The 23,067-nt window shown below is 40.4% G+C and overlaps 2 protein-coding genes across 2 annotated transcripts; one reads left to right on the forward strand and one right to left on the reverse strand.

The window, feature by feature from the left end:
• Positions 1-750: 750 nt before the first annotated feature.
• On the forward strand, positions 751-15,640 carry cs (citrate synthase). The gene is made up of 11 exons (XM_039799511.1): positions 751-924; positions 6,066-6,116; positions 6,605-6,712; positions 7,718-7,783; positions 8,082-8,213; positions 9,031-9,219; positions 9,361-9,560; positions 10,357-10,486; positions 11,543-11,644; positions 13,259-13,468; positions 13,561-15,640. Exons 1-11 carry the CDS (start codon positions 874-876, stop codon positions 13,729-13,731), a joined length of 1,410 nt encoding a protein of 469 aa, XP_039655445.1. The 5' UTR covers positions 751-873; the 3' UTR covers positions 13,732-15,640.
• A 1,288-nt stretch (positions 15,641-16,928) lies between these two features.
• si:dkey-190g6.2 (coenzyme Q-binding protein COQ10 homolog A, mitochondrial) lies at positions 16,929-22,606 on the reverse strand. Its single transcript, XM_039799512.1, has 5 exons — positions 21,948-22,606; positions 20,242-20,391; positions 19,953-20,145; positions 19,588-19,689; positions 16,929-19,317 (listed from the first exon to the last, which is right to left on the reverse strand). Exons 1-5 carry the CDS (start codon positions 22,082-22,084, stop codon positions 19,150-19,152), a joined length of 750 nt encoding a protein of 249 aa, XP_039655446.1. The 5' UTR covers positions 22,085-22,606; the 3' UTR covers positions 16,929-19,149.
• Positions 22,607-23,067: the final 461 nt, after the last annotated feature.

The raw sequence follows: 23,067 nt of genomic DNA on the forward strand, positions 1-23,067 counted from the left end.
ATTTTAAGGGATAATTATGATTATGAAAAAGCAAATTCCTATAATGTGCTAACACTTGGTAAATACTGACTTTGATCTCTGCAAACGTAAAGCAGCATTCTCAGCTATTAGATCATGGCCACTGATATTAGGTTCAATCAGTGTTGGCAGATTCTATAAATGGATGGATTGTGAGAATGCCAAAAATATACAATACAGATATAAATAAAGATGCAACCTAGGAAAAAATAGACATCATATTTTTTTTTCCTTTAGAGATAAAGCTATAACTAAGTTGACCTTATCATACAGACTGTGAAAACAAATTTCCCCAGTGGATAATAAAGACTATCTATCTAGCTAGCTACATTTTAATGTTGCTCATTTATCTTGATACCACATTTTCAGGGGTAAAGTTCAGAGTCTGTTGTATTGGAGCCACAGACAAGATGCCATATAACTGCACCTGTGCAAAAGGAATCCTGTTACTTAAACCTAATAAATAAAGATTAGGGTTAGAACGGGTGCTTTATCAGCTGCAATCAGTATTACAGTAGTTTCGCTTCAACTGAATAGGAAGGTTGAAAGACTTTATGAAGCTCGTTCTTGAACCAACCCTGATCTGTAGCTGTCGTCACAGCCAGAGGGTGGGCCCAGAGCCATCACTCTGGGTGGGCCTATATTCCACAATAGCTCTCTAGCCAATCAAATCCCTATACGCTATCGTGCCTATCCAACCCATCGTCCAATCAACATTGCTGCTACTTGCGGGCCTGAATCCCTCTTCAACCTTCTGCTTTCTGGAGGGGCACCTTCAACCATCTCCGTGGTGCACCGGCAGCGGCTTCTTTAGTTGTAAAGAATAAGTGGAAATAACACTTTTACACAGACACAATGTCGTTTCTGACTGTGAGCAGGTTAGCTCCTAAGCTACTCAATTCAAAGGTAAGATGACTTGAGCCGGCCTCGATGCCAGTTTAGCAGTCAAAGTTGTGGATGCTATTTACTGAGGCTAACGTTAGGTTAGCGGGCTAACAACGTAATGGCAAGCTACGTAACATTAGCTAGCTTAGCCCTGACAACCACATTGTGAAATGCTGTTGACCAAAAGCGTGGCTAATCATTTCTAAAACCGTGTAACGGCTTTTAAGAGTAGCCTTCGTTTCTTGATGTTTTATATAGGGATGCTACACCGATAACGTTTGTGTTTTAACGTTACTGTTTGTGAACTTGTGTCTTCATTGCTCTCTGTGCTGGCCTGTCACCGCCTGTACATGTTTCTTTAACCAGCAACGTTAACGTTAGTGACTAGACCGTGTTAACTTCGCCTGTCCCGTTTCTTTGTTATTAGTAAATAAGTTTTATTGATCAGGTACAGACAAACATCGCTTTTAAACTCAGCTTCAACTTTGTGTTTCTTCACCACACCCGTTGACCTTCAAGATAAGATTTCAGCCAATGATCTAGCATCCTGTCATTTGATTAGTGCCTCAAAATATGTTGTGTGTTATCCAACATTTAGCTACATAACCCTGTAGAAAAAAAGTGAATTCAGACACCTAAAGTATCTAATCTCAATTGGCCGATTTTACCATTTAGCATGTGATTTAAAAAATAAAAATGCTTTAATAGTTAACTATGTCATGATTATATCACCTGGATGCCTAATATGCTTAAACACTTGCAATCAAGGATAAAGTAATTGACTTCCATTCTGATGACTGTAACCTCCAGTGACTGTAATCCAGTGTTTTACTCCACTGACCTCTCCGCCTAGACTGTTGACACTGAATGACCCTCATATCAGTCGCTTTTATTTTGGCACATATCACATCAGCTCCTTCAACTTGCGCATGATTCATCATAAAACAGAATGTGGCCAATAGATTGGCACACTCTGGATCCAGCCAAGTCTCGGCGGAAGGACACCAAAGCCACCTGAGGCCACCCAGCTCACGTCTGACGCCTGCACACTGGCTAGCAGGATGCCCAGCAGAGAAGTCGCAGTCGGTGTTCAATTCCTCCACGCTTGCCTCGGTGCCCCCTCTTATGTAGAGATGGCCTTGCTTGTCCACGTAGTCGGGACCGTAGCCATAGGTTATAGCTAATAGCCATCTGCACCTTTTCCTCTGTGTTTACTCTGATATTCATATTTGAAAACTTTGACTGGCCAGGCTAGCAGAGTCAGCATTTCCCTATCCTGATGAGTGACTCTTAGTCATCAGATGGCTGCAGAGATGGTCCTGCTAGCTTGAGCTCTTCTTCTCCCCCTTTTCCTCTGGGTTTACTCTGTTTATATTGCTGTCCAACGGCAAGCACAACTAATATTATTTAATTCATTAATTAACTAATTAGACAATTCAACATAAATTTTGCGCCGCTGACGGAGAGGCGAATGGAGAGGTCTGTGCCTTCTAAAAATATAACCTGTCGCACTCACCCTTTCTCTCTTATCACTTGTAATCTTTCCTCAGGAGTTTTATTAGTGAACTGTTTTTGTAGTTGCATGCCATTCTTTGATCAAAAAATGTTTTGTCTCTGAACTATGACTGAAAATCAGGTGATTTGCAGTATACACGTGGTGGTCTCTAAGTAATTTCTGGTTTCAGATGATCCAGTTTTTCAGAAAGGGAAAGTTTACTTTAATGTATTTCTAGTTTTGTGATAAGAACTTGAGGTGCCAAAACTTGTTTCTTAAATATGCAGAGTGGAAATTATTTAACAAATGCGCAATACAGCATTTCTCAAAGGTTGTAACAATTGGTTGTTGTTTTTGTTTTTTTAGAATGAATAAAGAGTTTCTTACATATAGCAGGTAAAGAGTCACTAACCAACACAATATGTATACGATGTGTCTGCTATCAACACAGTTTCTTCCTCCAAATTGGATGTTAGGTAAACAAAAGTATGTTTAGATCTGAGTTACATCCTCTGCTTTGGCTTCTATACCCTTCTGTGCAGTGTAGTTTGCTCTAACCTTTCTAGCAGGCAGGACACTGCGAGTGACTGAGTGAAACTGCCGCTCTATATTTAAGACCCTGAGCTGTTACATAATCTCTCTCTCTCTCTCTCAGCTGGTGGTGACGGAAGATCCTTTTTGTTTTTCGGTGAGCCTTGTCGGTCCTTTGTATGCTCACCGGTTGTGTTTATGGGGAGGGGATCCCATTGGGAGCAGAGCCAGCTGTCCTCCCCTCCCCCCCCAGACTCCTCCCTCTCCCATTGATAATTTTGACAAGGTGACAGAGGAGTCCTGTTTCACCACTGAGCTTCCAACAAGATTACCAGCCTCCAAACACTTTCATACCCGGGGCCGGTGTTTTTTTTTAATCTGTTGTACATCCCCTAGTCTTGTTCCAGCAACAGTCCAAGGCTTAAGAACCCAAGCACTATTAGTTCTAGAGAAATGTTTGGTCTCTCAGTGCAATGAGGGATCTTTTTCTTTTCCATCACATCACGCTCATCTTGGCAATACTTACAACCCTTTTTAAAGTGCTTATATTATGCATTTTGGCTTTTTCCCTTTCCTTTATTGTTATATAAATCTTTTTTTGTGTGCATATAATAGGTTTACAAAGTGAAAAAGCCCAAAGCCCACCCCAAAGGGACTTACCATCTCCAACAGAAAACTCTGTTCACAAACTGCTCCAAAAAGCTCTATTGTAGTCCAGCCTTTACTTCCGTGACGAACATGCGTCATTTTGCGTTACTTCGTAACACACGTTATAATGCTCGCCTAGCTGCTAGCGTAGCACACCCTCATACTCTGCTTCTGACTGGTTAGTAGTCCTTACCTAGCTACTGCGCATGTGTAACTCCCAACAAAGATGGAACAGAAGTGAGATGCCTCACTCTGTAGCTAAAACGGAGAGCTCAACACACAGGGTGAAAAGAGGAGCTGCAGCAATGTGCAGTACAACAATTATATGGTGTTTTCTGAAAATTAGACCACATAAACCTATTCTGGTACAACCTCTAAATACAATTATGAACCTGAGAATGACTACGTTTACATGCACATAATATTCCGGTTTTTGCCCTTATTCCGGAAAAGACGATATTCCAACTGAGCTGTTTACATGGTCAAAGAAAGTGAATATTCCACTAATATTCCTGTTTACATGTAGCCGTGCAAAACAAGATTTACCAGTGGCGGCGGACTTGTGACTTGCGAGCACAGCCTCCCTCTTTCATTCCTTTAACCAGCTTCTTGGAAAGGTCGGTGTAGCGATGTGTGCGGATATCCAAAAACCTGTTGATATCCTATCTTTGATAATATTTAAAAGTAGCCGTGTTTCTCCTTATCGGGTCTGCAGCCCTGCAAACTGTTGGCTGGTTGGTTTTGTTTACAGCAACCATATCAACGCACAGTAAGCCGTAAACAGGCGAGAGGCCGTAAACTGCGGTAAAAAACCCAACTGAGACGCATATTCCGAATGCGCTGTATACATGTCAGAAGAATGCCCCTAAATCCCGAATAATACCGGAATATCCCACGTCTTAATCGGAAAATGCTATATTCGGAAAAAGCCCTTTTTCGGAATATCCAATCGGAATATGCTGTTTACATGACCTGTATCAAATTTGAAATATTATCATATTCGGAATAATAGTGGAATATTGGTGTGCATGTAAACGTACTCACTGAGCATAATATGAGGTCTTTAATGAATGCTAAGTTAGGTAGGAAATATTGAAACTCATCTGTATATTTCCAGACTTATCTTAGTCATGCTAAAATGAGATTATGAAAATGATCTATGGACCTTGGTCTCCTTTTTGTTAGTCATGTTACAGTATGTCATTACTAGGTGTGCTGCTCCATTAAAAGCCCCTCCAATTACAATACAAATACAAAGAAACATCTCTTTTTTTTTTTTTTTTTTTTTTGTTTAGTGATTGTTTGACACCTGCAACAAATTAGCATGAATTGCAGAAATCGAGGAACCCACATTAGCACGTGAATCAATCGTACATATTGACGTTGTAGACTGGGGATTGTGTGGCATGTGTGTGTTTATTTTTTCATGCCACACACATTGCTGTTTGATTGAAGTAATAGCTGCGCTATTGTCATCTTGTAAAGCAACGGTTGTGATCGGTGCCTCGATTTGGAAAATTTGGAAATGGGCTCTTGGCCAGACTGACTTGCAGAGCAAATCTCAAATTTGCCGGAAGTTCGTCAGGGTTTTCCCAGGCTAAGAGTTCAGCACTCCCGCACACGGCTTGTATTTGATGAAATTGGAGGAGAAAGTACCCACAAGCAAAATCTGTACAAAAGGAATATGAATGGAGACAAGAGACAAGTTAAACAGTGGATGTGTTTTTAGAGAGGGTGCCCAGAGTAATTGAGACTATGCAGAGGGGAGAAATTAAGTGCTTGTCAATATAAGGAGGAAGGAGTAATAATTTAGACCCTTGATTAATAGGTAGTGTTTACGCCATGCCTCTACTGCAGGGTAAATGGTCCCAGTCCCAGCTCAGCTTAAAATGGTCAGAAACAACCTGCAATTATAATTTGAAGAGCTATAAAATATTTTGGTCTGTAGATGTTTCTTACTACTACTTAAGGATGATTTGATTTAAAGTGTGGCCTGGTTTATTCAGTTCATAGATGTTGTTAACCATCAAATTAAAAATAACTGCAGTTTTCTATGTATGATGTGGTCTGAAACCGCGTGTTTTTGATTGATCAGTTATCACTTGCAAGCTAATAGGAAGTTAGTTATTGTCCAAAATATTTTTAAGTGCCACAATGTTGTCTCAGTTCCTAATGTAAGGAGCTTTAGTTGCCTAAAAATGTTGCTTTGGCCTCTTTCTTTTTTAAGATTATTTTTTGGGCTTTTCTTCCCAAATTTAATTCTTGACAGGACAGCTAGGTGTGAAAGGGGGGAGACACGCAGGAAATTGTCACAGGTCGGATTCGAACCCTGTGCCTCTGCGTCGAGGCATAAATATCTCAGTATATGTGCGCCTGCTCTACCCACTGAGCCCAACGTGGCCACACATGGCCTTTACATTTGTTATTAGGGTTTGTGGTTGTGCTATTAATACTCAAAATCCTATTATTTCTTTTGTGTGTTCAACAGAATGCCACCTACTTCCTTGTGGCTGCCAGAAATGCCAGCGCAACAACAATAGTAAGTACACTCCGTTAACTCCAAAGATTGCTTACTTTTTAAATCTTGAATTTGAACCTGGTTATTATTCTGAAGTGTAAGTGGCATTTGGAAAAGGCACTGATTGTCACTCTGTATTAATAGTACATGTTGACCTTTTGTGGCGCTACATATGTTTACAGTCTGTTGAATTAACCCCAGTTCACCTGGTGGAATGTGCTTAATACTGTTTTTAGACAACACAAATGCTGGTGTAGCATTGCTGTGTGTGTGATATCAATAAATATATATATTTTTTTTTTTTAAATGTAGATATTTTGGCCACTGTATAAGCTACAATGTTTATTTTTTCACTGTTTGACTTCTATTATTCTAAACAAATAGAGAAATATTCTAATAGACCAGTTTTTCCTGAAAAAAAAAAAATGGTTGGGTTGATGTTTTACAGTCTTTTTTTTAGAAAATAAAACCAGACGGACCTTGACTAATTAAACGTTGTGTTTTTACAGAATCTGAAGGATGTTCTGGCAGACCTCATCCCTAAAGAACAGACCAGGATCAAGAACTTTAAACAACAGTATGGCAAAACCAACATAGGACAGATTAATGTTGACATGGTGAGTGACTCCTGAGATGTTGGACACAATAAACAGGAGGGGGGTTACATGTGTCAAGGGATCAGAATGCATTTCATTTAGGAAGGAGCATGTAGGCCATCGACCATGATGTGGATTAGACGTGGCATATTTGCTTCACCTAATCTGTCTAGGCCCGCCCCGCCTTATTTACTGTGTCTGTTTGATCACCTCCATCAGAGGTCACAATATGAAGCTTCCTGCCAACGCAGACATTTTAGCTGAGTCACTGAAATCTCTACTGTACACTGCCGACTCGCATTGCTCCCATATATGTATACACACACACACACACACCAGTGCAATAACCGCGTCATCCTCTCCAGGTTAATCACTCACTACACCTCTGACCTCTGGCTAGTTGCCATGGCGTTTTTAGAAGATTTACTTGAGTCCTGACTTGGATTAGTTTTACTTTCACCAACAAGAAGTAAGCCTTCAGCTGTGGCCCATCCATGTTATGCTAATCTATTTACTATTATATAAATAAAAGGCCCTGAACACCCACACAGGTGTTTTCAGTTATTCTGGCCGATTGGACCTCTTCCCGGAACTGTGTGGGTCTGCATAGGCTGAGTGATTGACATCTTCCTCAGCCTCCGGTTAGCTTTGTTGCACCTGTTAGGGCAGGACAAATAACACATTTATCATTCTTATTGGTAGATGAAACTTGCGACCTAATAAATTCCCACCAAAGCTCCGCCCCTGAGCACAGGTCTAACCAGCCAGAATAATTGGAATCACCTTGTGTGGGTGTTCAGAGGCTTAAATATCCAAGTGCATTTCCTTATTCCAGGGCATAGTTTTAAACACCTAAAGTTAAATAGGATTGAGGTTATTTCTTCCTGTCTTTGTGAAAGACTTTGCATTGTTAATCAAAATTGTCCAATGTTTCATTACCGTTCTTAATTGCAAACGCACAACTGCATATAGTGTTAGCAGCTTTCAATATGTAATGTATCTATTTGCTTGTGTCTTCATTCACAGGTCTATGGAGGTATGAGGGGGATGAAGGGTCTGGTGTATGAGACCTCTGTGTTGGACCCTGATGAGGTCAGTATGCCTCCAAAGTGGCACAAAGTGTTACAGTGGTTTCATAATTTGAACGCCCTCTGCCCCTTGCAGATAAGCCTGCTTTGTAGGCACTTATCTGGATTGCTTTTTTATTAAAGCAGCGAGCTTCCAGTGGCAGAGCAGCATTGTGGTCATATATCTTGTTAACAGGCCACCACGTGTAAAGAGATCCTGGTAGAGCCAGAGCTCACGCTGGCAGCTTGCCAACACATTCTTGATGGTGCATTTCAGGATAACTTGAATATGTATTTTCCCCTCTCTCTCCATTGATACACAGGGCATCCGTTTCCGGGGCTACAGCATTCCAGAGTGTCAGAAGTTGCTGCCTGCAGCTCCCGGAGGTGAGGAGCCGCTGCCCGAGGGCCTCTTCTGGCTGCTGGTCACGGGACAGGTGCCCACCGAGGAGCAGGTGAGCGGTGGAGGAGCTGAAGCGTCAAAGATAATTGTGCAGTAGTGTTATAGTGAGGGAGGGCTGTGCAGCTGTCCATTTTCTCCATCCATCTGTCAGTGCTGGTATCGCAGGCGCTGCTTGTCATATTTTGACAGAATCTCCCCACACTGTTTCAGCATTTTTCTAAATTCAACATTCCTGCAGTATGATAAATGTAGATGAAAAACATGATTACTGTTGCCTTGTTATAATCATGGGAAGGTGGAAGGTCACAAGACGTCTGTCAGCAGAAGTATTGGTTATTACTTACAATCAGTTTTGTATGACTCCAGAAAGCCAACCTATAAACTATATATTGTTTTATAACTGGAGAACAATAAAAATGTCTGTACCCTTTTTTTCTTTTTTTTTTTTAAATAAGCATTTTATTGCTGCCAGCTATCTCCTTGAAGAGTGATAAGAGGATAAGCTGACTGATAAACCCTCTCCTTTTAGCTGACTCAATTTCTTTACCGAAAGAATAGCTTTCACCTCCTATAACCTTTTTGTAATTTGATATTCTGAATTGTAATGCCTCTGCTATTGACTCAAAGAAGTCAGTGAAGGAGAATGAGTCGGATCTATCCTTTTTTCTCCCTACCAAACAATTTTACATGTAAAATAATAAACCGCTAAGGCCCTTCTTTGGCACTGTGGTTGCTGTGAAGTTACGACTTGATCTGCGTATGTGTGTGTCTGTAGCACACGTTGTCAACTTGTAAACCCGGATGTAGAATGAGCAGGAAAGTGAATATTTCCGGTCACCCACTTCCATTGTGTGCTCCTGTTCCTCCAGGTGAACTGGGTGTCCAAAGAGTGGGCAAAGAGAGCAGCACTTCCCTCTCACGTTGTCACCATGTTGGATAATTTCCCCACAAACCTTCACCCCATGTCTCAGTTCAGTGCTGCCATCACGGCTCTGAACAGCGAGAGCAGCTTTGCACGGGCCTACTCTGAGGGTGTCCACAAGTCCAAGTACTGGGAGGTGAGTTCACATTGAGCTCATGTTAAATTAGGCTGGTGGGCTTGGGACTAGGGTGAAAATGTTTGTCCAAAGAGGGATATCTTGACTACTAGATGCATTTTTCATTGAATGTGGTACATCCTTTTGTGGGGGTTCTCTTAGTTTGTCTATGAAGACTCCATGGACCTGATTGCCAAGCTGCCCTGCATTGCTGCCAAGATCTACCGCAACCTGTACCGCGAAGGCAGCAGCATCGGAGCCATCGACTCGAACCTGGACTGGTCCCACAACTTCAGCAACATGCTGGGCTACAGCGATGCCCAGTTCACTGAGCTGATGAGGCTCTACCTCACCATCCACAGGTGCAACTATTGGATTACAAACGCGCTTTGATTTTCAAAATGGGATCTCACCATTTTCTGAGAATTTATCCTCACTTTCTCTTTCTAGTCTTGCATCAAAGTTCTGCTCTTTTAATGTAAAATGTCGAGCTTGAAGCAATTTGAAGAACCGGACACTAGTTCAAACAGTGATCTTTTTCTGTGCCCAAGGACTAAGATTCTTTATTCATTTTAACATGTTCAAAAGAGTCTAAAGCAAAACATAAAAAAAACATTTGGATTTAGAATATTAAACATGTAATGTGAGATAAGGCACCTTGCATGAAGGAACATTGGTCTTGATTGTTTAACCATGCCATGTATGGTCATGTTAGACAAAGTTTGTGTGGTGCAACCTCTGCTGTTCTTACAACAGTCCTGCAATCCTGAATTGGCTGCTTCCCACTTTGAGTTCAAAGAGGTACAATTAATCGCCTAAATACTGGATGATATTTTACACAACCTATAAGTTTGATTAAACATCAAACTTGTGAACTAAGCCGAACATATGCAGTCAAACTGACACAATGTCAGAGTAAAGGCACTAGAGTGCTTGAGGTCCTCGCATTCAAACTGCACATGGAGTGGACAAACGTACTGTTCACACATAGGGAGGTAAATGGCCACTCTTCACATTTGGATCAGTGTTGAAATAGTACTAGTCCAGTATAATCATTTTAATTTCAGGCTGCTTTAGAATTTTTGCTTTTTGTTTTGAAAATTGTGGAGTTAACATGTTTAGACATTTTTTTTAAATTTATTTTTTTTAATGTTACAGTGACCACGAAGGGGGCAATGTCAGTGCCCACACCAGCCACTTGGTGGGTAGTGCCCTGTCTGATCCCTACCTGTCCTTCAGTGCTGCCATGAATGGTCTGGCTGGTCCTCTGCATGGCCTGGCCAATCAGGTTTGTACCAAGAAAATCCTTATTTTCACCTTAGGAAGATCCAATTTTGCTGGCTTCAGAAGTCAGTGTAGGGCAGTATTTAGTTTGGTACCCAACCCTTGTCACAGTAGGTGTAAATGATCGATGGCTGAATTCCTTTTTGCTGCCTTGGTGTCATGGTCCTGGTGTTGTGCATGCTGGCTCACTGTCACACTGGGACACTTGAACAGATCTTTAATGTTATTAGTTACACCTGTGCTTTTCAGTCAAAATGTCTGCTGTGAAAAAAGCCTATTGGGAGAATTTCATATCGGCTCTTTTCCACGTGGCATGACAGTTGAAGATGGAGAGGTTTATTTTCTCCTCACTGCGGTGAAACGCAGCAGGTGAACAGCACTGGGGACTAAAATAAGGACCCAAAGGAAGACGAGTTTTCAGTTGTCACACAGTTGAATTGTGAAGCTTACTTGCCCTAATTGACTCCTCGGCTTGTTTGCCAGTCGTTTGGGGAGTGTCATCCCTGCCTCATTAAGCCCATAAATTGTCAAATTCCTTGTACCACCTTCAATAAACCTTGCCATACATTTTCTTATTAGCTGATTAGTCGCAATTGTATGATTCAGCTGCCTCTTCTACACTGTCTGACAGCGCCCAAGTAGCTCCTGTTAATAAGCGCTCAAGATGACAGTTTTGGCTCAATTCCTAGTTTGCTCACATACTGATGATTTTGACAAATTGCCAGAATTTTATTGTAGAATGACTTGGGGCTTCTTTCAAACATGATGCTGACATTTAAAATTCCCAGAACTCATACAGAGGAGAGTGAGTGTGTGTGCAATAGTTGACTAGTTTCCGCTACACTCCCCTGCTCTGGGATTATTTTTTTACTGAAAAGCAGCACAAGCTGCAAGTATTATGAAAAAGTTTCATAATTGTGTACTTTGTGTGCTTTTAGAATTAATGTTATTTGTGTGTAATGACCATACTCACAGTTTTTAATTAAATTCAGTTATGACTCACAGTTTTTAATTAAATTCAGTTATGACTCATCAATGTGTATATTTCTGCATGTCACAGGAGGTGCTAGTGTGGCTGACCGCCCTGCAGCAGGAGTTGGGCGGAGAGGTGTCTGATGAGAAGATGAGAGATTACATCTGGAACACACTGAAGTCTGGAAGGGTAAAGACACACACATTCCTCAACCAATTCTGGTCATTATTATAAACACATTTTTTTGCCCTCACATTTAGTAATTTCAGCATAACCCTCGTAAGGATGTCATGGGTCATATCTGCCATACTGCCATAGTTTTTTAAGGATGACTTGCTCAATTAGATAAGATTACAAAGATGTATTAATCCCCAACGTAGAAACTCATTTGCCACCAAATCAACTCAGGCAGACAACGAACATTATATATGTTCCATTCACAGTACACAAAAAATACACAGTACATCAAATGAATAACAAGATGAAGAGCCATTTGAGACATAATTGCATGATTAATAGCTGAGAAACGTGCTCCATCTCAAGACCACATCTAAAAGTGTTCCTTAAAAATCGGACCGCTGCTGCCCTCTGTGTCATTCAGTAGAGAACTGAGGCATCTTTAGTCGCTCACTGAATGAGCTTCTGAGTCCGTTAAAAACACAGGAGTATGGATTGCCTTCAAAATACAGAACTGATTTTAATTTGGCCTTGCAGTGACAAGTGAAGGGAGTCTGGAGTAAGGTCGTTTACTGAGCCAGCCTTTCTGATCATTGATGATCCTGTTTTTACCATTTGCATTGATGCTTCCCACCCAGCAGAGCACAGCATAAAAGAGGACACTAGCTAATTCCCTGATAATAAAAAACAAACCAACATGAAGAAGCTTCTTGCTGATATCAAAGAAGAATAGTCTTGACTGGGCCTTGTTGAATACATCAGTGTTTATTCCCAGTTTAATTCACTATCCAGGTAGACACCAATAAATGTATTCGTTGACCCTTCGTTTAAAAAACATTTCCCAAAACCAAAGGAGATTGGGCATTAGTCATAAGGGCTCTTTGCCTTTTTTTTTTTTTTCTTTTTTTTTTTTTTTTTTTTTAGGGCTGAAACGATTCCTCGAGTAACTCGAATAATTTGATTACTAAAAAACCTCGACGCAAAATGATTTGCCTCGAAGCTTTGTTTAATCAGTGTTACCAATGTTGTATAGCATGAAATCCAATATATAAATGAAAATAGGTTAAGCATAACTTGTGTATATACTTATAGGCCTATATACAGATCAGTCTCTGGTTGAAACTTGTAGTTCTGAAAGTTAAGTTTGTCAACTTAAGGTAATGTTTAATGTATGCCTTAGTTTGAGTTTTTTATTTTTTTTTAAACAATGTAATCTGTCACTTAAAGGTGCTCTAAGCGATGTTGGGTGACGTTACTTCTTGTTGACGTTCAAAGTATTTTCAAACAAAACGAAGACTAGCTCGCTCCTCCCTCCTCCCTCATCCCGTCCCCTCCTGTGAGGAGATGTTTGCTGTATGTGACAAAAAATGTTGTAGACTAAAAAACGTGCGACATCGCTTAGAGTACCTTTTTTAAATGCATTGTTTTTTGAGAGATGATATTTTAAGCAATGTAGGCAATCAAAATGTTGCTTTTTCTGAAATTAAACCAAACTCTTGTATATTATGGTAGAATATTAATACTTTTTTTTTATTATTAACACTTAACTATTCTAAAAAATGCTATGCAAAGATTACAAGTAGTAAAAGGAGTAGTTGAGGTAAATGTTGCCGTCTTTCTTCGTAGGTCGTGCCAGGCTATGGCCATGCTGTCCTGAGGAAGACTGACCCACGTTACACCTGCCAGCGTGAGTTTGCCCTGAAGCACCTGCCCAACGACCCCATGTTCAAGATGGTCGCCCAGCTTTACAAGATTGTGCCCAACGTGCTCCTGGAGCAGGGCAAGGCCAAGAACCCCTGGCCCAATGTGGACGCCCACAGCGGAGTGCTGCTGCAGGTAAGACGCGTGCTATGGCTTTTGATCGTGCATCGGTCATCCCAACTACCGATCCCGACATGCCTGACCTCTCTGTCCCTCTTTCCGTGCAGTACTATGGAATGACTGAGATGAATTACTACACTGTGCTGTTCGGTGTGTCCCGAGCCCTCGGCGTGCTGGCTCAGCTGGTGTGGAGTAGAGCCCTGGGCTTCCCCTTGGAGCGCCCCAAGTCCATGAGCACAGATGGACTGATGACACTGGTGGGAGCCAAGTCAGGCTGAAGAAGCACCTGAAAAGAGCTGGGGGTTAGTGTGAAGGGTGGGAGGAGGTGGAAACATCAAAAAGCAGACATAGGTTGCCCCCCCCCCCTCCCCAGTCATTTCCAACCCCAGGGATTCAATGGGATTCAAAGAGACAGTACGCTTTTAATGTCATTTCACAAAAGAAGGGCCTTTTTAAATCGTCACACCGTTAGCGTATTGAGTGCGTTTAGTTAAGTTTTCCCCATCAGGAACATGAGAGGTGAAAACGTCCGACACATATACACGTAACCAATAGTAGGCTCAAACTATTCTACCATTCTAAGTCTGCTAGCATTGCTAAGAATTTCCCTATGTGCAGTGCCTGCTTGTTTGTCATTGGGCACTGGGTCTGAACTATGAATAGGCAGTGGCATTCAAAGGGACTTGTGGGAGTGAATTTTCTTTGTATTCGTTTGAAGATCTTAAGTGAAATACCTGAGTCAACCGTTGCTACTTTTGGCTAATGTGGAGATTTGTTTTAGAGGATATCCCCCAAGCAAAACATCTTTTTTTCCCCCCTCCCAATTCAGACTGCACTTAGTTTCTTCTATGCAATGTCCCCAGATGTCACCCCACCCAGTCTAGCCACGGGTTTCACTCCCATTTATGAACACTCCAGTTTAGAATAAAGGCCCTTACCACTAAAATTAACTAAGCTGTTCAAGATATACACTCAAAAACATGAAAATCGGTTAAAAGATACTGCCCCTTTAAATCTTTGGTCTCTCCTTATTTTTTCCCCAACTTGTAGTTTTTTTTCTTCTTCTTTTTAGTGATGACCTGTATAGCCTCTATGATCAAAATAACTGTCTTGTCTATATAGAAAGAAATTTTTCTTCGTTAACATGCTTTCCTGTTTTTAATGGGTCTCTCTGCTCAAAGGGTCTTCTGAATGATAGAGAATCAAGACGAATGTACAGTAACGGTAACGATAGCATAAAGATTTCGAGCAAAGGGTGTTGTAATTGGCCTGTAGTAAATCCTTAAGAGCAAGCTTGAATAAAAAGTGGGGATGGGGGGGCTTTGTATTTGTTAAAGTCCTGTCTTTTTGAGTGTATGTTTGTTACTTTATCCCCACAGGAGAGCGCTTTAAACAACTACTCCAAAAGGAGCACTTGCTTGATTGGATTTCCTAACTTGTAGTAGTAAAAATCCCACCCCCAGGTTGATTGTGTCCCTTTTTTAGTATTTAGTTGTTGTTGTTTTTTTGGGTGTTGAATATGTATAAAAGTATAATCATTGTGTTATCATTTTGTGGTTTTTATTTATACTTTGTGTACATAGGTATATATATGTATAGCTTGAATGTATAAGCGATCACTTGCTTGTAATAACCACAATGATGACAATAGTTTACCAACAATGTAGTAGTGTCCAGTCTCACTGTAATGTTCAGTCTCATTGGTCACGGCCGTGGAACTGAAATTCTGACAACGAACAAAAAGAAAAACCGCAGCTATCTTGTATATACACGATCTCTTGCCTAGCTCTGTGGGCAGGTGCTTTTTCAGGTGTTTCACTTGAATGTTTCAAGCTTGCTCTTAAGTTCTGGGTTTGTCGACACTCCAATTGTGTGTAGTTTTAAGTTCTCGCATCTTTCTTTTCGTGTGCTCTTGCCGTGTTAGCCAGTAGGTCACTCAGATGTTTAAATCTCTCTGCTACCATCTTTCTTCTGGCTTTTTCAGGTGCGCGTGTGTGTGTTTTATTGTAGCGTACCGCCTTGTGGTGGGTTGTTCAAGAGATATATATTTTGATCATAGAGGAGCATAAAGGTTGTACGTGATAACTGGGAGAATTCATTGCTGTTGGATTCAGAGAAACACTTTTGGGAGGGGACTGGATGGGTCAAAAGGGCAAGATAACAAAATAAAGGGTTTTATTAACACTTGTTTGGTCTCATTTTCTTCATGGTATGGAAATGGGCCTGTAAAATGAAGGTCATTTGCTCTTACAGTAAGGACATTCCAATGATGTATTTATTTCTAAATGAGCTGCATTCACAACCACTGAAGAGCGAGGTCAGGGCCGTGTCCTCGTGATTGATGGATTTCTTCCGGGTTTTTATGGAAGTTCCTGTCATGTCTATAAGGATGACATTACACTGAAAAAAAACCAAAAGTTGCTCTATTAATGAGCAAATTCTTGCTGTGTAAACACCTGAGTCTCTTGTTGAGACATGTAGCATCAGACAATTTATTTTTGGTAAACCTTTAAATGCAATATCCAGAGACAAAATCAGTATTTCTGGCAATACCATAACCCCTGTCATACATTCAGTTCTGTATCATCCTCTGGGATGAGATACATTTGGTGAGGCCTGAGTTTTGTGTAATAAATACAATTGCCATGATCAAGAAAGAAGATAGGTCCAAATACCCACCTCTTCTATGTGCTGTTATTAATAACTGGCCCACATACCGTCACCCTGCTCTGGTTTCTCGTGCCGGTCAGCTGCCTTTCCGAGACCCGTGTCCTCCTGACTGTATACTGTCTGTGGCGTCAAAGTGAAGCCGTGCTAAGAAACCTCAGTCCTAACAAGCTGCTAAAGCTCCATCTAAGTGTATTTGACTATAAGCTTAAAGGTTAGTGTTGCAATCAAATAACTGATCATGTACAGAAAGGAATCCCATTCCTCTGACCAATTTGCAAATGACTTAATAAAAACTGCACACTAAGAAACAAATTACACCCTACTTTTTTATTTATTTAAATAAAGCTCTGAAATACACACATTATTTACAAAGATACATTTTAGCTTGCAACAGAAAACATGAAAGGACTGCAAAATGTTGGCAATGTATTGTAGCAACTCTTCAGCCAGTGATGGTAACAAGTCTCCATCCTTTTAGTCAGTACACACTGGGATACCACTGTTCACACACCTGCAGTTTGACAGTTCATGTTGAAACATACTGTGGGGATGATAGAGGGCTGAATTGATCACATAATACTCTATATATTTCTAATTCCAAAATAATTTTTCTATGTTTTGGATTTAATCTTTGAGTATTGGCACCTACAATAATACAACTTCAAATTAAATGTGTATGCAACAAAGTGAAAATAAAACATCTCTAGCAAAAAATAAACATTGGTGGTAAAGATTCATTCTTATGATGCAATATTGTGACAATGTGAACGCCTAAATCCAATTCCAATATAGTCTAAAAGTAGACTTGATCTACTGTTTATTAATCATTTAAGAAATAACTCCATACATTGCATTTTACAATCGTGAACCGCAGACCGTTTTCGATTTAACAAACAGTTTTCATGCAGTGATGATTAACTAACCCTTCATTTCTAATCACCTAACTAGGGATGCACCGATCCGACTTTTTCAGTCCCGATACCGATGCCTGGGCTTTGTCTGTCGATACCCGATACCGATCTGATATCGTTGTTGAATTAATAATACACTGTATACCTTCCTTCCACCATGTGGAAGAGACTAAAGGCACCAGACTTTCCTAACTAAACATTACTTTCCTAACTAAGACAAAACAACGTAGATGTAATGTATTGAATTCTTATTTATTTGTACACTCAACTCTTCCAGCATGCGACTCGCGTGCGACAGGGAAAAAAAAAAAGTCCCAATCCAGCTATTCTGTCAACATCGGGACCGATGTCCGATCTTAATATCGGATCGGTGCACCCCTACACCTAACCAACAGAGAAAATGAACCACATTAACTTTGAAGCCAAAATCCAGCTTGGAGCATGTGGATATAATGAAGTGCCTATTAGGACGGTCACACACATTCTTGATACTTGACCTTTCACAACTTCAACACCGTCAGCTCTATATGGCAAATACAATCAATGAACTTTATGAGCCCTTTGTCATGGAATAATGTCACGGGCTACTGATATATGAAACATAAATCCCATCTAAATGTAGTCATGCACAAACAACGCAACACGTAAACACTATTTTGCCTCCGTTAGTTACATCCATGCATCATGACCAATACAAGTACAAGCTACACCTTCCTAAAAAAGTAAGCATTAAACCCATAGACAATGATTAATGATTGATAATATTTTATTCTACAGCCCACCAGTATATTTTATACCACCACTGTACATGACAGAGAAGTAACATCCTCCTGATGACCATTAGAAGATGGACTGTAAAATACAAAAAGTAGAGATGGGGAACTTTTACAGCATGTACTACAAAGTTCTTGTTATCACTGCAGTAATCAAGCGGATTCTATAACTGTGATTCCATGATTTAAAGCAGATCATTCAGTGATCGTCTGAAAACTAGATATTTATCAAATATAAAGTTGTAGTTCTCCTATATGATCAGTGACATTTTTGTTAATCCCATGTACGGTATTTCACAGTACTCTCTAGCCTGTCAGGTGCTCTTTGTTTGTGCAAAGTTAAGATCACCTCTGTTAATCACTTGACTGATATTAGTGCTGGGCTTTAAAATAAGGTCATATTAAAATTCTCAATGTCCAAAAACTCAATTCTCACAGCACAACAAATTCAAACCAAAGTTCCCAAACCTCAAAGGTGAATTGAGGGCACAGCTAACTAATGAAGAAATGACCTTTTTTTTTCCCTTATGCAAAATGTTGCACTTCTATGCTATTGTCACAACATATAGTGAAAACACTCCACGTCCCAAACATGGCACATTTAATGTGAACCCAAATAAAACAGTAGAAATTTGCAAATGGCCACTGATGAATACATCAAAAAGGATTAAACTAATTATCATTTTGCACCAGGTTACCTACTATAAACAATATAATTAAAACTTAAATTTGATATAAATGTAAAAGGTAAAAGGCAAAGAGTATGCTTTCCTAATAAAGTAAAAGCAGCTTATCCAGGTGCTTCAGTTAATTTAAAACTAGACACACTTTGACTTGATAACGTGTCAGTGCGGCACATAACCTTGAGTTCACAGTGAACTGTAAGACTTGATCCCTGTTGAAAGAAAGTCTGTGCCTTTTTCTAAAAAAAAAAAAAATAAATAAATGTTTTGGTCAGTGTCACAGTGGTGTTTGTTTAAAATAATAGTCAACTCTCTGCCATTAGTAACATGATGTTGCAAGGATTTACTGTTTGGTTTACATAAATACAGCTCGTAACTGCCATGGAACGAGAGCAATGGTGGGTTCCTTTTGCTAAACGAGGATCCCGTAAGTGGAGGTAGACAGAAAGTGGACAGACTTTACACAAGGAGGAGATAAGCAAGAATTTGTTGAGGCAAGAAGTCCAAGAGTTGGATGTCTAACGTCTACAGGAGCCATGATATCTATGTGGAGACTCAAAGTGATGGGCGACTGAGCAGCATCATGCAGGTTGGCGTGGATAAAGGGAATAAAAGGTTGTTATGGTTTAAGGCCAGATGAGAACGTACAGCTACCGAGATCACGTCTGATGCACCTCGTGAAACATCAGCTCTCGTGGGATACGAGTCTCTGGGCCGTAGAGCTTACTGGCTCGCCGCTCAAACGCAGCGACATTCTGCTTTACAACCTCATCGAAGAACATGGTGGCTAACTGGGAGTGCAGCAAAGAGCGGAACTCAAAGGATATCTGTTAAAGATACAAAGATAATGATCTCTTTAGTATATACCATAGAGAGTAGACGAGTCATAAAATACGGCAACAATAGAAGGGGAATTCAATAGTTTCAATAGCAATAGTTTAACTATGATATGCTTATTTGCTTTCTTGTTACGGGTTAGATGAGAAGATCAGAATCAAAAAGAGACAGCTAGCCTGGCTCGGTCCAAAAGTGACAAGGTTTTGTCTTTAACTATTTCAGTTTTCACCACAAGAAGAAGTAAGCGACAGGCTACTTACAGAAAAGTCTACCGTGCAGGTGCGAGGGTAACCAGGAATGCCAGGACTAAAGCGCCATATTGTCTCCAGGTGATTGAACAGCTTTCCATCCGTACACACTGCCTACAAACACAAACAAAAACAAACCCAAATGAAAAACTCCGTGATCAGAAATCACAAATTTTGAGCAATGGGTGCTTGTTGACATGACAAACATTATTCGCTGCAACTAAAAATTGTGTCGGGTGTTTCAGTATGCTAAACTTTCAGGTTATTCCCATTGCAGCAATATCAACATACACCTGCCATCCATAGATTCTACGTTAAACGTCAGATGTATCGTCATTCACAGAACCGACAGACTCAGTGAAGCTACTGGCACTTACTTTGACTAGATGAGGCCGAACACTAGAGATCATAGATGTGTATCTCTCGACCACTGGAGGGAATCCCACTTCAAGTTGGGCTTTGGAATGGCCTGCTCTTTTCACGATGGTCTGCGACTTCTTACACCAGGGCACAAAGTGCTTGTAGTCGTCAACATTGGCCACCACATCATACATTTCCTGCATCGAAAAGCTATGACAAAAAGCAGTGAAAGGTTAAAATAATAATAATTAAAATTAAAAAAAACACTTAAAAATAAGTTATTATTAGTTCATAATGGAAAATTACCCAAGTATCCTACGCTCGGAGTACTCCTTCCTTTTGTTGGTGAAACTGATGAAGTTTCTGCTTTGGGGAACAGCTGTCATTGTGTCCCAGTCTTGAAGGCAAAGCACTCTGGGAGTTCTTGTCATCAAAATGCCACATGACGACAAGTGTCTAAAAGGTAAGAGGAAATGTAAGCCTGTAAGCCACATTCTGGAAAGAGTGCAACCTGCCACAGTCACAGTCCACAACATTCCAGTTTCCAGATAGTAAAGTCAATGAGTACACATAATACACTAGCCCAGGAGGTATTGGAAGGTCTCTGTGTTGTGTTGTGTTGTATTGTGTGACTGTGCTGGTATTTTCTTGAGTTAAACGTTTTTCCCCCCCCATTGAACACAATGTATTTTATTTTGAAACACACTGCACACTGGTAGGGAGAGGGATTTCTAGACTGCACGTTCTGTCCTTATGTCCACTCATAAAAAACAGCTCATACCTTAGGGACGGTGTGACAGAAAACGTTGGTGGTTTTGAAACCGTGACTTTTTCAAACCATGGTATACCTTGAAAACGGTAACTGGCCCATGTCTACCCTACTCAGAACTGTCGAACAACATAACAGTGTGTTTTCCAGTAGGTAACCTGTAGAATCTGTGTTATGACTAATCGCTAACACGTGTTTTGAAAAATCTATAATTACTTACTGGAGATAGGGATGGCTGATAATGCAGGGTAGTGTTGCAATAACAATATTTATCAATATGATGATGTGATAAAATCATGAAAAATACTTTATTATTAATTGCTGCTTTAGATAAAGTCTGTTTAGGCTCCAAATAAGCTGTCCTCCTCACTCGATTTCTGGCTCCCTTTATAATCTGTGAAATATAGCTTGGTAATATGGACATGGTTTGTGTTGTGTTACCCTCTTTAGCTCTCATCATCTATTTACAATGCTTACATGTTGTCATGGTTACCTCACTTTTTGATATCCAAACCCCTTGCACATAACCCTTTTGGAGCCTTTCAGCAATGGTTGTTGCTGCTGTATGTACAGAGTGTGTGCGCTGGCTGTCATCTCATCAATAACTATACTAATAATATGATCATGAATGATATGATATAGCACACCCCTGACTGGGGATGCACTCAATACAGCCGTATGCTATCTATATTAGCTGATATAGGTTTTAACAAGCAATACTGGATTTATCCAACATTAATTAGTTATTCCTTTCCTTATGACAGGCTGATTTTGAAATTTTTTTGATTTTAGTAGAAACTTACATGTCAGTATTGCATTTGTCAAATTAAAATGAATGAAGCTGTTGTGGTCTGTTTATTTAGGGAAAACAATAAACCTTTTTGTGATAACCATGTCCGAGAAGCATCTGTACTTCAATATTGGGGAGAAAATTCTGGATATTGCTAGCTGGATTTAGTAGCATATTGGTCCATCCCTGAGGTGCAGGTGTCTGCCACTTGAATACGTATTCATTGTCAATCAAATCTAGACTGTGACACTAGCTACCAGGGGATCAACGTTATTGAGAAACGTCACACTTTAGAGATAAAAACAAACTACTCTGATGTACAGCTTGTCACCTTCCCACCCTTTAGCATTCGATCCAAAGGAGACACAGTGGCAGTGACTCTGTATTGGAGGACTCGCTTTGTGTCGGTCATTATAATAATAATAGACTCCACTGTTTCCATGACAGACTGACCTGATGTTTTGTCGCAGGCATCCTCTGGGCACCGCTGCACGACACGAGCGAGGGGTGCCCACAGTGGCAATCTGGAGAAAGTCACTAAACGTCCGCACACCCATGGGTAACCGCCGGGCACCGGCCGTGGCTGCCATCAAACCAGCCACTCAGTTCAAGGAAGGGAGATCCTGGGTCGGAAAAGCTGAGCCCGGGGTCTGGTCCAACTAGACCGGGCTTCAATGTTCCAGACCAAACACCCTACTTTAGTACGGGTATAATAATAATAATAATTCACACGTAGCGTTAGTAGCTAACTCTAACTGCTCAGAGTAGCTAGCATTCGCTGGCTAGTTGACTACCGTCAATTCAACAGCGTCTCCTGTCGCCTTTAGCTAGAGCTGTCAGCTGCTAGCGTAGCAATAGCTAGCAAGGTTTCATAACATCCATGGACCAAACGCGACTTACAGCCGCGTTCCTCTATTTGTTTTAAGCAATACTCACATTACCCCAAGTTTCGAGCCACAAACTTGCTATGAATTTAAATTAGTTTGGGTTTTAAGTATTGTGAAATACCGTCCAGCTGCGAACGACCTTCTGCGGCTAAATAAAACGCCGGTGGGACAAACTGTTCCTTTCTTCTATGCGGCTGTAGCCAAACGGCCCTGCAATGAAATGCTGCCTCCCACTGTGTTGGAGTTACCATGCACAACTGGATTCTCGCGATATCAAGATCAGTATTTTTTTCTTTTTAAAAGAAAAAAATATTCAATGTCCTGTTTGTGGTAGAGTCTACCACAAACAGGACATTGAATTTTTTCTTTTTTTCTTTATAGAGATATATATATATATATATATATATATATATATATATATATATATATATATATATATATATATATATATATAATTATTAATATGATTATTATTAGTAATTAGACAACAGAGCAAATATAATCTGAAATGGAAGTTCCAACTGTATCTCACGGTTTGCGAGTATTTCCATATATGTCAATGGTATTTCCCAGGATGGCGAAGGCATGTCCCGTCCTACTCTGATTGGCTTACCTAGATTCTTATCTTGACTCTAACCAGTCCCACTCCTCTTGCCTAAATCTAACCAACCCAACCAGAGCAGGCA

This window comes from Perca fluviatilis, chromosome 5, assembly GCF_010015445.1.
Source record: "Perca fluviatilis chromosome 5, GENO_Pfluv_1.0, whole genome shotgun sequence".
In the NCBI taxonomy this organism is placed as follows: Eukaryota; Metazoa; Chordata; class Actinopteri; order Perciformes; family Percidae; genus Perca; species Perca fluviatilis.

Bases quoted from the DNA above. Each gene is read 5' to 3' on its own strand.
- cs (XM_039799511.1), top strand. From the start codon at position 874: ATGTCGTTTCTGACTGTGAGCAGGTTAGCTCCTAAGCTACTCAATTCA. The intron at 7,784-8,081 runs GTCAGTATGCCT...ATTGATACACAG, and splicing joins CTGTGTTGGACCCTGATGAG to GGCATCCGTTTCCGGGGCTA. The intron at 8,214-9,030 runs GTGAGCGGTGGA...CTGTTCCTCCAG, and splicing joins AGGTGCCCACCGAGGAGCAG to GTGAACTGGGTGTCCAAAGA.
- si:dkey-190g6.2 (XM_039799512.1), bottom strand. From the start codon at position 22,084: ATGGCAGCCACGGCCGGTGCCCGGCGGTTACCCATGGGTGTGCGGACG. The intron at 19,690-19,952 runs GTAAGTGCCAGT...TTGTGTTTGTAG, and splicing joins TTCGGCCTCATCTAGTCAAA to GCAGTGTGTACGGATGGAAA. The intron at 19,318-19,587 runs GTAAGTAGCCTG...TATCTTTAACAG, and splicing joins CCTGCACGGTAGACTTTTCT to ATATCCTTTGAGTTCCGCTC.